Source organism: Motacilla alba, chromosome 1A (genome assembly GCF_015832195.1).
Source record: "Motacilla alba alba isolate MOTALB_02 chromosome 1A, Motacilla_alba_V1.0_pri, whole genome shotgun sequence".
Lineage (NCBI taxonomy): Eukaryota > Metazoa > Chordata > Aves > Passeriformes > Motacillidae > Motacilla > Motacilla alba.
The window spans coordinates 22074823-22087964 of NC_052031.1; the positions used below are offsets into that span (position 1 = coordinate 22074823).

The window sequence follows — 13142 nt, forward strand, 5'->3', positions numbered from 1 at the left end:
GGAAAGTGAGATATGAAAGGGGAAATTGTTATGAGTGGTAGTCTGTCTCTCTTGATTGGTCTCTGGAGAAGATAACTCAGAGGACACATTGGCTAGACATGCAGAGTACTGTGAATTACTCTTCCATTTGGCTGAAGATAATCTTAAAGAGCAAAAATGTTTGAATATTCTGTAAAAGCTTTCCGTCATCCACAATGAGGAATTTTTCCTTACTTATTCTCAAATATACTATTTTAAATGGCTCTTGTTTTTTTGGGTTTTTTTTGGTTTGGTGTGGGTTTTTTTTGCATCTACTGGACCTGGGTTTTAAGTTAGATATGTGGGTGATTTAAATTGTTTCTGGTTTAATTTATAGATTATTCTTTTCAGTGCAGATATAACATAGTGTCACTAACCAGAAATATTGTAGATACACACCTGAGGTTGTCTGTTGCTATCTGGTGCCAGTCTAAAACGTCAGCTTCAGGAAAATTCAAGGCTGGGGAAACCTGGAATAAGATATATGCTTATAGAAGAATAGTCCTGTCTTGTCTTCCACCCAGAAGAAGCAACATCAAAGGAAATGTGTCGTCTATATTCTTCCTGCTATGGCTCAGCTATAATGAGTGATGAGAGGGACAAGGCTGGGGCACACACAGTGCTCCAACAGTGATATAGAGGGAGTTGGTCTGAATATATCTGAGCTCCTGTGCTGGACCTGTCTGTGTGTATGTGGGTGCTCAGGGAGTCAGGAGACCATCTTTCATCTCTGCTCTGAGGGGTTGTGTCTGCAGTGCCACATAGCTTCCTGTCACAGAGCTTACCTCCAGTAAAGTGGTAGGAGGCCATGGGCTGCATTTCTAAGGGAGGGAATTTAGAAATATAGCCGTAGGACTGATGGCATGGTGAAATCTGGCTGATCTGTGGAATGAGGAGTTTTGAATAGCTAGGTCCTATTGAGCATTCTGGAAGGCAAATTTCTTCCCTTCCAAAAATATTAGTATGCAGTAAGAAAGAAGACTTAAGAAACTTGTTTTGGTTGCTTGATCATTAGGTTGCCTCAGTCCTGAGCTAAGAGAAATCATGGGGTAGCTCTGTCTCCAATGTCTTTGAGGGACTTTACACTAACTGATGCTTGCAAAGGTTCTGCTCCATCCTTATGCCTCATCTGCTGGTGAAAAGTAGAGAGATGGGGCAGAGTGCAACTGACATTGAAATTATTGAAAATCCTGTTCTGTTGAAGAAATTCTCAATTGACCTTCTGAGCCCTGAACATGTATTCTGAGGCAGCATAAGGAATGAAAAGTTGGAGTTCACAGGCTGGGGCCTCACAATGGATGTAGTGCTTGTGCATGTTTTCTCAATGGTCCTCACAAAATGCTAGTGGGTAGTATCTCAGTAGTAAGCTTAAAAAAATTGCAGTAACTTGTAAAATTACCATCGCTGTCCTTGGTAGATTATAGAAGAAATGAAACCAGCTGCTTTTGAATTTTTTGGTTGATGGATAATATTCTTAGATATTTAATACTTACCTTTTCATATCCCAAGCCATCCTATGGAGTTTTATATGTAGCAAGAAATTATTCATTCTACATCTACTCTGGAGTCATGTATGGGAGTATCTTGCAACCAGTGTACTTTATTAGTGAACTGTTTGACTAATTGCTACTGCTTAGGTACCTGGCAAGCCCAGTGGGAAGCTGCCTCTTTCAGCTGTCAGTGGATAAGTGAATTAAGGCTGCATGCAATTCCTAGATTTGATATGCTGCAGGTTCTGGGAGAAACATTATGTCTTGGACCTTATTTTTCAGTGTTCAGTGTGATGCAAGTCATAAAGCCATAAAATAATTTAAAAGGAACCTCTGGAGATACCTGGTTCATTCTCCCAGTCAAAGTGTGACCAGTTGCAAAGTTAAATTTCTATTAAAATAAATTTTAATATAACAGGATGTGCATAGTATTTGCCTCTTTAATCCCTGGTAATCTTCCCTTACTGCCATGAGCTGATTAATAAGAATGGACAACTAGACAGTGCCCAAAAGGTTAAGTTTTCGCTAGCAAAGCAGTAGAATTTGTGCTTAATTTTTAAACTATGGATAACTATTATAATTTTTAAAGAAAGAATATCAGTTCAGTTTCCCGGAAGAGCAATATTATTCCTTTCTGTAGACTGAAGTAGCTTTACCATGCACATTCAAATAAAAACTTTTCAATAGTCAAGAATGTGTCCTGTCCCTTCACAGAAAAAATGCTCAAATTATACAGACTCAGTCTTGATTTGAATGCAGGAATTACTCCTGTGCTAGGAAGATAGATATAAAATCTGAGTTTAGCTTTTCTTTTGCAGCATTTAGCAAACAAATTAGACATTTGTGTTAGGATGTGTGAACCAGGAACATTTTCTGTTGTAGCACTTTATTTTCTTTCTTCATCTTATTAGTACAATATGTTAGTCAAATTCAAATGTCATTGGACAATGCTGAATAAAAATTGAAGGATGAAAACTCAAAATTATATGGAAAGAGAACAAATAAATTAGTGTTTCTCACAGAATGAATTCTTCCATGAACCTGTGCCTGTTATTACATTTATTATAATTGTGAAACTTTATTTGGCAGTCTAATTAAACAAAATTAGGTGGCTACTACAATGTAGTGGTAAACAAAGTAGTAAATGTGCATAAGGGTACATTTATGTTATTATTAATTCATTAGTCCTCTTGAGTCCTAAAGAATTTCCTTTGGAATTCCATCAGGTGAAAAAGAAACAACTATGGGAGCGTAAAAAATGGTTAATTTTATGATCTGATGATGGAAATTATTAGTTTTGTTTCTTGAGAAAGTTTGGCTTGTTTTCTAAAAAATGTGGTTTTATCAACAGTTGTATAGATACTGAGATTATCCCTTTTCTGTCCCCATATGATTTGTCTTACTCTTTTACCCCAATCATCTCAAAACTTGATTTAGTCACTTTTGAATCAGGTGAGGTCTAAACAAAGCATCTACAGCTTCTCTCACTGCCAGCGTACACAGCAGATGCAATGGTATCTTCAGTATTTGCTTGTCATATAACTTAGAAAACAGTCTAACAGGATTATAAATTTTCCAGAAGCTTTGGTTGTTTTTCTTTCTGTTACTTAATTAAACTTAGTGATGTATGAGCGTGGTCCCTCAGCAGGCAGAACCCCTGTGCAAGTTGTAACCTTAGCAGTCCCGTGGGCCTTCTTCCTGTTTCTGCTGTTTTCTTTCAGGACCACAATACAATACAGAATTAACAGTTACTGTGTAACCCAAGTGGGGAAAATATGCATAATATCAAAAAAGCCTAAACTAAAAGGTGTGTTGGGACTGTGGAATATCCTGCTGTGCCCCAAGATGGAATCAAAACCTGCACCATTAAAACCAGAGCCAGAGCTGGTTGCTTCTCGGGTTCCCTGCGGTCAGAGTGACCCCGAGAGCCCTTTTTTCCCAGCCTGATGGTTGAAGGAAGAGTCAGAGTTCTTTGGCTCTGGTTCACAAGGTTGTTTATTATTTTTTATCTCTTACATTCTTTCTCTGGTCTGCCAAGATCTGTTCAGCAGGTCAGTCCGAGGCACACTGCCTGCCTCCTGGGCTGGTGTTGTCTTTTATACTAAAAACTACGTGTACTATATTTATACTTATGTTCCAATACCTATCACCTGTGTTAGACACTCAGCTTCTATTCTGAACCAATCTAAAAGTGGCAACATCACCCAAATCGTGGAGGTTAGGAAGAAGAAAGAAGAAAGAAGAAGGACAGGGCACGCCCAATTCCCTCCAGCTTGGGACCCCAAACCTTCATTCTAAAAATCCCCAAAATTCTATTTTTCACCCTGCGACAACTACTATTATGCTGCTTAAAGTTTTGTGACTTGTAATTCTTCATACAAAGTTGGTAATTTGCTCCATGGGCTAAGATCAAAATACCAGCTGCCTTTGGCTTCCTGCCAGGGTCTCAGAGCCCCCTGCCAGGGGCTCGAGCCATCCAGGGCACCCAGAGGGGTGTCCTGGGTTCCGACAGTTGCTCAGAGGCAGCGTTTCCCTTGGGCAGGAGCCCCAGCTGCCAGCTGGTCACTGCCTGACTGTCCCCTCGCCTGTTCTGGAGCTGCACTGGGCACTGAGGCAGGTGACAGCAGGTGACAGCGCTGGCTGTGGTAGCAGAGGAGCAAGGGGAGCGTGGGTGTGGCGAAGGTGAGGGATGCAGGTGTGAGACTGAAGCAGTGCTCCTGCTGCATCCCTGCTGCACTTCAGGGTCCTGAACGTGAGCTGGGCTTTGATTCACCCCACTGCCCACTGCCCCAGTGGGACCCAGTGGTGGTGCCACTGGCTGAGGGGTGCGTTAGGTGGGCAGGTATTAGAGGTACTTTCTGGTTCTTCCATTCTGAATCTGACCCTGCTCTGTCCTGAGCACAATGCTCGCTGATTCCTTCCATGAGAGCTGGTGTCACTTAGCACTTTGGTAATTCTCTTCTTTAGTCATGAGGCAGAAGAAACAAAATGATAGTAGAGATGTGTTTAAACTGTCTGGATCTGAATTGGGACTGTCAGGCTGAGTTTTGGTTGCTTGTGTCACTCACATCCTGGAATTCAGTGTTGCATAGAATACTCTTATCTTAAATGGTAACACAGGCATTGCAGTACAACACATCATGAAAATGTCATTAATCTGTATTGACAGTGGAAGTGTAAATGAACTTACTGCTTAGTTTAGCTTTAAGTTGTTGCATTTTATCACAAGTGATTGTATTTAAATTTAGCAATCAAATCAGGGTGGAAGAACTCTAAAGCATTATGGGCAATCTGAGATGGCATAGAGCCATACTAGTTTGCTGGTTTTGTTTGTACACAAAGTTTGTTAAATAGTTTCTCTTCTCTTATTTCCTCCACCCAGATCTGATGGTATTCCTTCAGTTGGAATTCATTAGCATTTATCAAGGGGCTATTTTTCTGGTTTTGTTTTTTACAACATTACTACTTGCATCCTCATTTCTTTGGTAGACTTATCTACCAGAGTTATGAAGGCAAAAAATATATGCACAAAATCTTCACTGTATTGAAAATATCCAGACTATTCCTGTACCCTATATTTTACCTATCTTGGTCTGAAACTTGAGCTATTTCATTTTCCATGCTCCCCAACATCCTATCTACCTCCCTATCCAGCCATATTTCTCATCTAACAAATGAGAAATCCTTCCCTTTTTTCACCCTAAGGGGATATATTTTTGTTTTCCACTACCATTTTCACATTGTTTAAATAAAAGCAACTGTGCTAAATGATACAGGGAAACGAAGGATGAAGGTGGTGTGATAAGGAAATCTTATTACCTTAATTATGTGGCAACTGGGGTAGACATCCATACATTTATCTTCTGTTTCTTGGGGGCTTTGTTTTGTTTTGTTTCTTACAGCAATGGATCAGCTACATCAGAAGATCTTTTCTGGAAACTGGATGCTCTGCAGATGTTTGTTTTTGATCTTCACTGGCCAGAACCAGAATTTGCCCACCATTTAGAGCAGAGACTTAAACTCATGGCCACTGACATGATAGAAGCCTGTGTTAAAAGGTACAGTTGAAATGATCACTTAAAAATTGGGAGAGATTTGAAAATTAACACGGGAGGGCTCATGCAGGCTTGCAGGGGTATATCTGTACCAGAATCCTGTCACTGGAATCAGGGCAATTCTAAAGAGATCATGACTTCTGTTTATTTCCAGTATCTGGCAATCAGCAATTTGGCAACATCTAGGAAATACCAAGGAGAATTTCTCTATCTGTTGTGAATAGATGCTTGGAAGTGAATAAATCAAGTTTGGGGTTTCTATTATATTTTTTATTATATAAATTTTTTTCTCTTTTTATTATATTGGCAAGTATTAACAGAACTCAGAATTCTGCTAGAAGAAATCTTTCTCTTTTTGCACATTTACCTCTCCTTTTAATACATTATTCTTCATGTTCAGTTAATAGTACTATTTAATTCATCAGTTGTAGAGTACTGTCTCTAAGAAATATATTACAACATAGAGTGTACAATATTTCTGCATTTATACAACAAACTAAAGAAGGCTGGATGATAGTCATCATCATTTTTAGTCTAAAAAACATAGAGTAGCAAAGAGATTCAGTGCTACTAATACATGGATCATCTTGATTATAAGCTGGAAAAAGAAAAAAAAACTTTACTGTCTTATCAACGGGACTATAAAATATATTAATACTTTAGACTTAATACATAACATGCCAGTCTTAATACACTAATTATGTTTTCATGTGGTCAAAGATACTGTATGTCAGGTAATAAAGATTAGAGTAGCAACTCAGAAAAAAATTCTTCTATTGTAACTCTTCCTACGAGTTAAGATGAATTCCTTAAGAATTTTTTAAATGGGAATAGGATTCTTCTGTTCCCATCTTCTAAAAATATTGTGTGAATTTCTGGTACCCACATTTGAAAACAGGGGTGAAAATAAAACATTTTATCTTTAGGTATGTTGAATTACAGTTCATTTCAGTGACATTGCTCTTATTTACACTGTTTTGAGAAGAAAATAGGGATTTTATATTATGCATCTCCTAAAATGTTGTAATGTTCAATGCAAATATTAGTCTTTTCTTAATATTGAACTCATTTCCTTTATTAAAATTCTCTTTCTGTGAAAGCTAGAAGAGGAATTTCTCATTATATTTCTCAGAAGCAAGCGTTTTATACAATAAACTGCATTTTAGCATAGAAAACCTGGAAAATAAGGGGTATTTTCATTGTTTTCTATTAAAAACAAGGAAAAATATTGTTATCTAGAAAGGAAGAAGATAATACTTTTATTGTTCAACTGAATTCACTAAAGAAGTGCAGAGACTTGAGATTACCATCAGTGCAATTGTTTATTGAAAGTTTGATATTCTGAATTTAGGGAATTTTAATTCTAAAATGTTCTCATGCATATGTATATTTTTCAGCCAACGTGTTCAGTAAGATTTTTACATGTTTACTGTGGTTGTTCAGAATTATCAGAGATACTCACATTACAAATTGTGTTTTAATAAACAGAACGAGGATTGCATTTGAACTGAAGCTGCAGAAGACAAACAAATCAACGGACTTGCGTATACCTTCTTACCTGTGCACAATGTTTAACGTCTTAGTTGACGCCAAGAAACAGACAGCTAAACTCTGCATTCTGGATGGGGGGCAAGAGGTAAGTGGAATTTTGTATGTTTAATTCCTATGTTTGGTTTGATCTGAAACATCTCATACTGCAGACTGTCCTTAGATTAATTTCAGACTGAGATGCATCACATAGCTCTGTTGGTAGAGAAGTGTGCATCAGCTGATCCCTAGCAGCATCATGCAAGACGCAACCCCTCATCTTCCACCAGAGAGCACACAGAGTGCTTCTGTAATTTGTTTGCTTTGACCTGTGAGTGTGGTGAACATTCAGAGGATTTCTTGACTCACAGCCCCTCCAGGAATTTCTTTCGGGCTGCAACAGAAAAAGAGCCCACTTCAGGACTTCTTTGTAAATGTAAAATAGAGCCAAAATATTGTGCTTTGCAGACAGGTTTTAATTTAGTAAGGTTTGGTTTTAGATGGATTATAGACCCAGCATTCATGCCTAGGAATACGCTGAAAATAGAGGAAAGAAATAATTAGGCAATTTAGGGGGATTTTTTGGTTTGGTCTCCAAGGACAGGGACCGTTTTGGCAGTAGTCTGCTGCCAGGACTGTAGGTGCTCCACAGTGGAGCACTGATGTGCTTTTTGAAGGAAATGTAAACTACACTGACTTCTGTCACTCCCATGTTGTCATCTCAGCAGGATTAATCTGTGAAATGAAAAGAGTGTGCTATGTAGATTGGTGAGACCACCAGCCAAAATTAAAACTGTTCTTTCTGTGCTAATGCATTAGCATGTAATTTGGTTTGTAATATGTTTGATTTGGTTTTGGAGAGACAGTAAAAATATTTTTCAGAATTTGGCAACAAAAAATGAATATCTGCTTTAGGCACCTTCACAATTGCACTATTTGGACATATTTTTTTCAGTTGATTTTTTTCATTTCTATAGTGTGTTCTTCATTTCATTGACTGATCTTTTCAAATGAGCATATTCGATGTAATTGTCTTTTTTTTTCCCCAATTCAATGAGACATTCATCATTTTCCTGTTCCACCCTGTCGTCTTTATTTTTCCTTTTGGTTTTCCATGACATGAACCAGTTTGCTAGTCAATGGGTAAGTGTCTTTTCATTGTTTTTTAATTTGCATTTTTTTCATTGAATATCAGCAGCCACTTTTTATTTTAAATGGTACTGTTGCTTTTCGTGTTGTTAGCCAGGCCCTCAGAATTCCTTCACAGTCTGACTGTGCAACAGACTGACCATCAGCTTCTCAGTTCTTTCCTTGTTCGTCCTTCAGGGCGATTCCAGATGAAGTCTTCACTTTTCTGCTTTTCAGACTCAGTGTCCTGTCTTACCAGGTCACAAAGTTTTGGGTTCTTTCATCTCTCAGAGAGGCTCATCAGAAGTGAACCCCAGCTGTCAGCTCTTGCTCTGAGCTGGTGCTGCCTTTTCACCCTTCATGCGCGTGCGAGCAGTAACCTGCGGACACGCACGAGCCCATGCTGCTTTGGGGACAGGCACTACCAGTACCTCTGTAATGCCCTGCAGACAGATGGCACAGCCCCCTTCTCTAGGATGTGTCATTCCTCTTGCCTGCTCTGGGTCATGCCTCCTGCACTGTCAGCCAGTCCACGAGGAGCCAAAGTTCAGCCATCTTCTTAAAGCCCAGAGTCAAATCATCTTCCACGAGGATCTGAAGTTTTGTTTTGCTGAGGGCGACTGTTTTAGTGGAAATTAGCACTGAAGAGGAGTGGGTTAGAGTATTTATGATCTCATGGTTTTCAAAATAAATCATGAAAAAAATTATATTAATGTAATTTTAAAATTCTTTCTAAAAAATCATGGTTTTAGAACCTTGTGGATTTTGAAAAGCTTGATTCAGTTCTTTTTTTGCCTTGTTCAGAAGTGAAGTTACTGTTTATGTGCCATTCGTACAAAATTATATTTGCTTTGTGGTGAGAAAAAAGAATAAGAAAACAGGAAAGAAAGAAAAAAAATACAAGAAAAAAACTAAAAAAAAAATAGGAACTGATCTTGCATACACTAATCTATTAATTTAATGAACTATGGAGATAAAGTTGCAGACCCTTTCTGGGGGGGACAACTGATTTTTTTATGGATCACAGGATTATATATAGTTTTGACGTTCATCAGTGGGAGAATAACTGTTTATGGTTTCCAGAGAGTAAGAAAGCATTGCCTTCTGAAGGCTTGTAAGCAATGGACATTGCACACTGTTTGGGGTGATTAGACCCCTTAGCAGTTCAAGACAATATTTTTTTGGTCAAGACATTAATATGGTTAGAATGTAATAAATATGAAAATGTAGAAAGTTCTTTGATTTATTCCTAACATGCTCTTTTACTGTTCCAGTGTGACTGCAGCTGTTTGTCTGAGTTGTGTATTTACATTTCTCAAGTGTTCTTAAACATGCAAAAGCAAAAATTCACGTTTGGTGTTAGTACCTGTAGCAGACACATCTCTGTGGGCAAACACATCTCGTAGTTTATTCTCTCTTAATTTAACCCAAGTTCAATATCTGTGCTTTTTAGAAAATCATTCCTAAAAGTATTCAGCATATCGGAATTAATGTTTTGATCTGTATGGCAACTCTGAAACGGATGAAAAAGGCCTTTAAAAACTTAGAACTCTGAAAATTATTCAGCTGGCAGCTGCTGAATTAGGCTGATGTTTACACTGACCTCAGTACTTTTACTCCAAGCATTATGCTGTTAGCTGTTCCGAGTAGCCTTGAACTAGGAAGATAGGGTTAGTCTTTACAAGTCACATTTTCTGTGAAGTAGCTATTGGGGACAATCTTTGCTGTCAGATAAATGTTTCTAAAGGAAGAATTACTGTTTAAATCGATGTGCCTCCTTGACAGAATGGGATCCCTAGTTCTCGTTAATTTCAGAAGGGAGCTCGGTGGGATTATCTAAAAAGTCTTTGGGATTTATTTTAAAAGCATTTACTTAAAGGCACCTTCTTTATGAAAAATCAAAAGAAAAAGTCTATGGAGAATGAAGTCTGTTTTATTATGCCTTCTATGGCCTATTAATTTGTTACCATCTATTCTGCTTTGTTGATGAAATTTTAATTTTGCCCTTGCTTGAGCATATTGTAAGATTTGTATAAACTGAAGCTCACTGTGCTAACAGAAAGGCTCTTTCAGGATGAACAATTGGAGCTCATTTTATTTCTAGAGGACATTTAAAATAACTTATGAAAGAGAGTTGTCAGACATGAAATGCTGTATTAATTAAATCTTATTCTAGTCTTTTCGCTTCTCCAGCTAAACCAGCTCTTTAGAAAAAAATACATGGCCACCTTAATTATATAGGAGAAGACAAAAACTATCCTTCACATTCCTTTGCCTGAATAAGTATAAGAACTCAATTCATCTAAATAATAACCCTATTAGCTGCTTAACTCAACAGTGTACATGGGAAAATTTTCAACACAGAATGTAAGAAACTGTTGATTGGGTGGATCATTTTCAAGGGTTTCTTCTTCTGATGTTCAAAATGATAATTTTAAGTAAATCTGATCTGGCAGGGTTATCAGCTTTGCACCATTTATGACTTATGACAAAAGTGTGTGTTCATATACATGCTAATGCTTTTTTATCTTTTGAATCACAGCAACAATACCATTCAAAAATAGATGACTTGATTGAAGAAACTGTTAAAGAAATTATTTCACTTCTTGTTTCAAAGGTAAAACTATTTACATTTTAATTTATAATGCAGCAGAAAATGGTTGAACTTTGGAGATGTATTCAAATATCAGTTTTTATATACACAGGAAAATTTTAGGATACAACATGATTTGTAAATACTATTTGTGCAACTAATACTGAATTTGCAAAATTAAATTTTATAACAATTGAGTAAACAATTTCTGTGGCAGCCTGCTACTGAGACAAGTTTGTTTTCGGTGTTTCTGCTGTAGATAGGAATTGCTAGAAGCTCGTAGAACTGATAATTCTGTCAATATCAATTAACTGATAAATTTTGTCAATACTGTCTTACATAATGCCATGTGTTATTTTTTGTTGAATTTCTTACATGAGAACTTTCTTCCTATCATTTAGTATTTAAATTTTGTATTTGGAGGTGGACAATATCCAGAGTTTCAATTTAACTTTTTAATGAGATTTTGGTCCACAAAACATTTAATTAAAAATATTTTATAAGTTGGTGTTTCTTGAAATTTATTTTTTAGGCATTTATATTTTAAAATAAAATGTGTTTTGACATAATATAAGGACTTGGAGAATAAGTGAAGAAAAGAACTTAAACCATGTCCTGTCTTTCAGTAGCACCTCTATTCCAGTAAAAGTCTTAAGTAATTGATATTAAAAAAGTGTCCATCCTGAATAGTTTGAAGGAAACAGCAAATAATGACAGAAAAGAAAGATTTTATAAGAAGTTTTGTTATCTATACATTGCAAACTACCCAGAAATATCTGATTTTCAAAGTGGGATAAATAAGCCATATATTCACAATTTGTGAGTTAATGACAAAAAGTGAGACTTCAGTCATATTTTCATCATGCCTTTATTCTTGCTTGTCACAGCTTGCTGAGGGGGGATGGGGGATGGGAATCTGCTTTTTGGATTGACACCTACTTGAAGAGGAAGGGTTTGTAGAATCATTATAGAAGTTTAAAATAAATGTGTCCACTTATTGATAACTGTGTAGAAGCCACAGATTTTTGGTCTAAAGTGAAGTTTTGATGTAAACATAATTATAAGCAGTTCAATTCAACAGTTTCAAGTTTTACATGTTGCCCATCATAGCTCCTAAGTAATCTTCCAGTTTATGGTTTTAGTGTCATTGAAAAGGAAGAGGAAGAAAGGGGAATTTGATTAGAAAAAATCGTGCTATTAAAGGTTAAACTTTTTGGGTTTTTTCTTAATATCTGAGATTATAAAAAAGGAGGAATATAGTCATCTTCCTTCTGCATGTATGTGCAAGAAATTGTAGAGACAACGGCTATCAATACGGAGGGATTGGCATTGTTAGCTATCACAGTAACACTAGAGGCTGAAATCTCAAAACAGGAAGCAAATATTCCTTGTCATTGGCTGATCACTGGAAGCTTAACCAGTGTCTCCTCATTGAGATGTGAAATATCAGTGACATCATGATTGCTTCTGTTTCAAGAGAGAAAGCTTCCAAGGGTACAAAGGAAGGCTGAGGTTTAGCTCCTGGTTTTTGGCCAGAAAAAATACACGTCAATGTGCATGATAACCCATATGCATTCATCTTTTGCATCTAATATATTTTCACTATTTTCCAGCCTATACCTCTTTATTACCTCCTTTATGTCTCAGTGGAATAAGTGTTTCAATCATTGTTTTAGCTGCAAGTCACTTATGAAAGTGAAAATAATACTTTTCCTTCAGTGAGGTTTTACTTGTTAAGAACTGTACTGTGCAGTTTTTACACAACACATCAGTCTAAAGCATTCAAGAATTCACAGGAATAGCACAAAACAGTGAAGCAAAGCACAGTGTGTCTCAGGGTAACCAATTCATAGATTGTGAGGTATGTGCAGAAATGCTTTTACAGTTTCACAAGTCTGTACACTGACATCTCAGAAAACAAGTTTCCAGCTACATAACTAAGCCTTTTGTTTAAACAGACATCCTAGATGCTGAAATGTTTTGCTCTCTGTTATTTTGTGTCCACTTGTATTGGATTTGTGTGTTGGCACTGTGGACGCCACGTTGTTTATGATACCAGCTTAGCCAGTCTTCTCACAATAAAGTTGAACGCTTTTCTGCAGAAAGAAGTCAGATAAATCAGATCAATTTTTGTCAATCAGATAAAATTAAAGTATGAACAGCAGCTTCTCACAGGCATGCAACTGCAAAGCAGAAAGCTGCTATCTGGTCTAATAAAGCGGGTGCAGAAACAACTGCCAGTGTCTCTTGTGATGTGGATTTATTCTTTGATTGGCACCTATGTACCAGTGTCTTAATTAATCACTGCAAATATGACAGGTTAGATTGATA

At 37.1% G+C, this 13142-nt stretch overlaps 1 protein-coding gene across 24 annotated transcripts in view; it reads left to right on the forward strand.

Annotated features, from left to right (window-relative positions):
• The window catches only part of CADPS2 (calcium dependent secretion activator 2), a 287279-nt gene that overhangs the window by 241535 nt on the left and 32602 nt on the right, over positions 1-13142 (forward strand). For 13 of the 24 annotated variants that reach the window (XM_038155824.1, XM_038155816.1, XM_038155827.1 and 10 more), the window contains 3 exons: positions 5411-5566; positions 7052-7199; positions 10761-10835. In XM_038155824.1, the coding sequence (XP_038011752.1) occupies positions 5411-5566; positions 7052-7199; positions 10761-10835 (379 nt within the window). Of the gene's footprint in view, positions 1-5410; positions 5567-7051; positions 7200-8215; positions 8234-10760; positions 10836-13142 lie in introns of all 24 variants that reach the window. The other 11 variants (XM_038155811.1, XM_038155825.1, XM_038155814.1 and 8 more) reach the window with 2 other exon arrangements.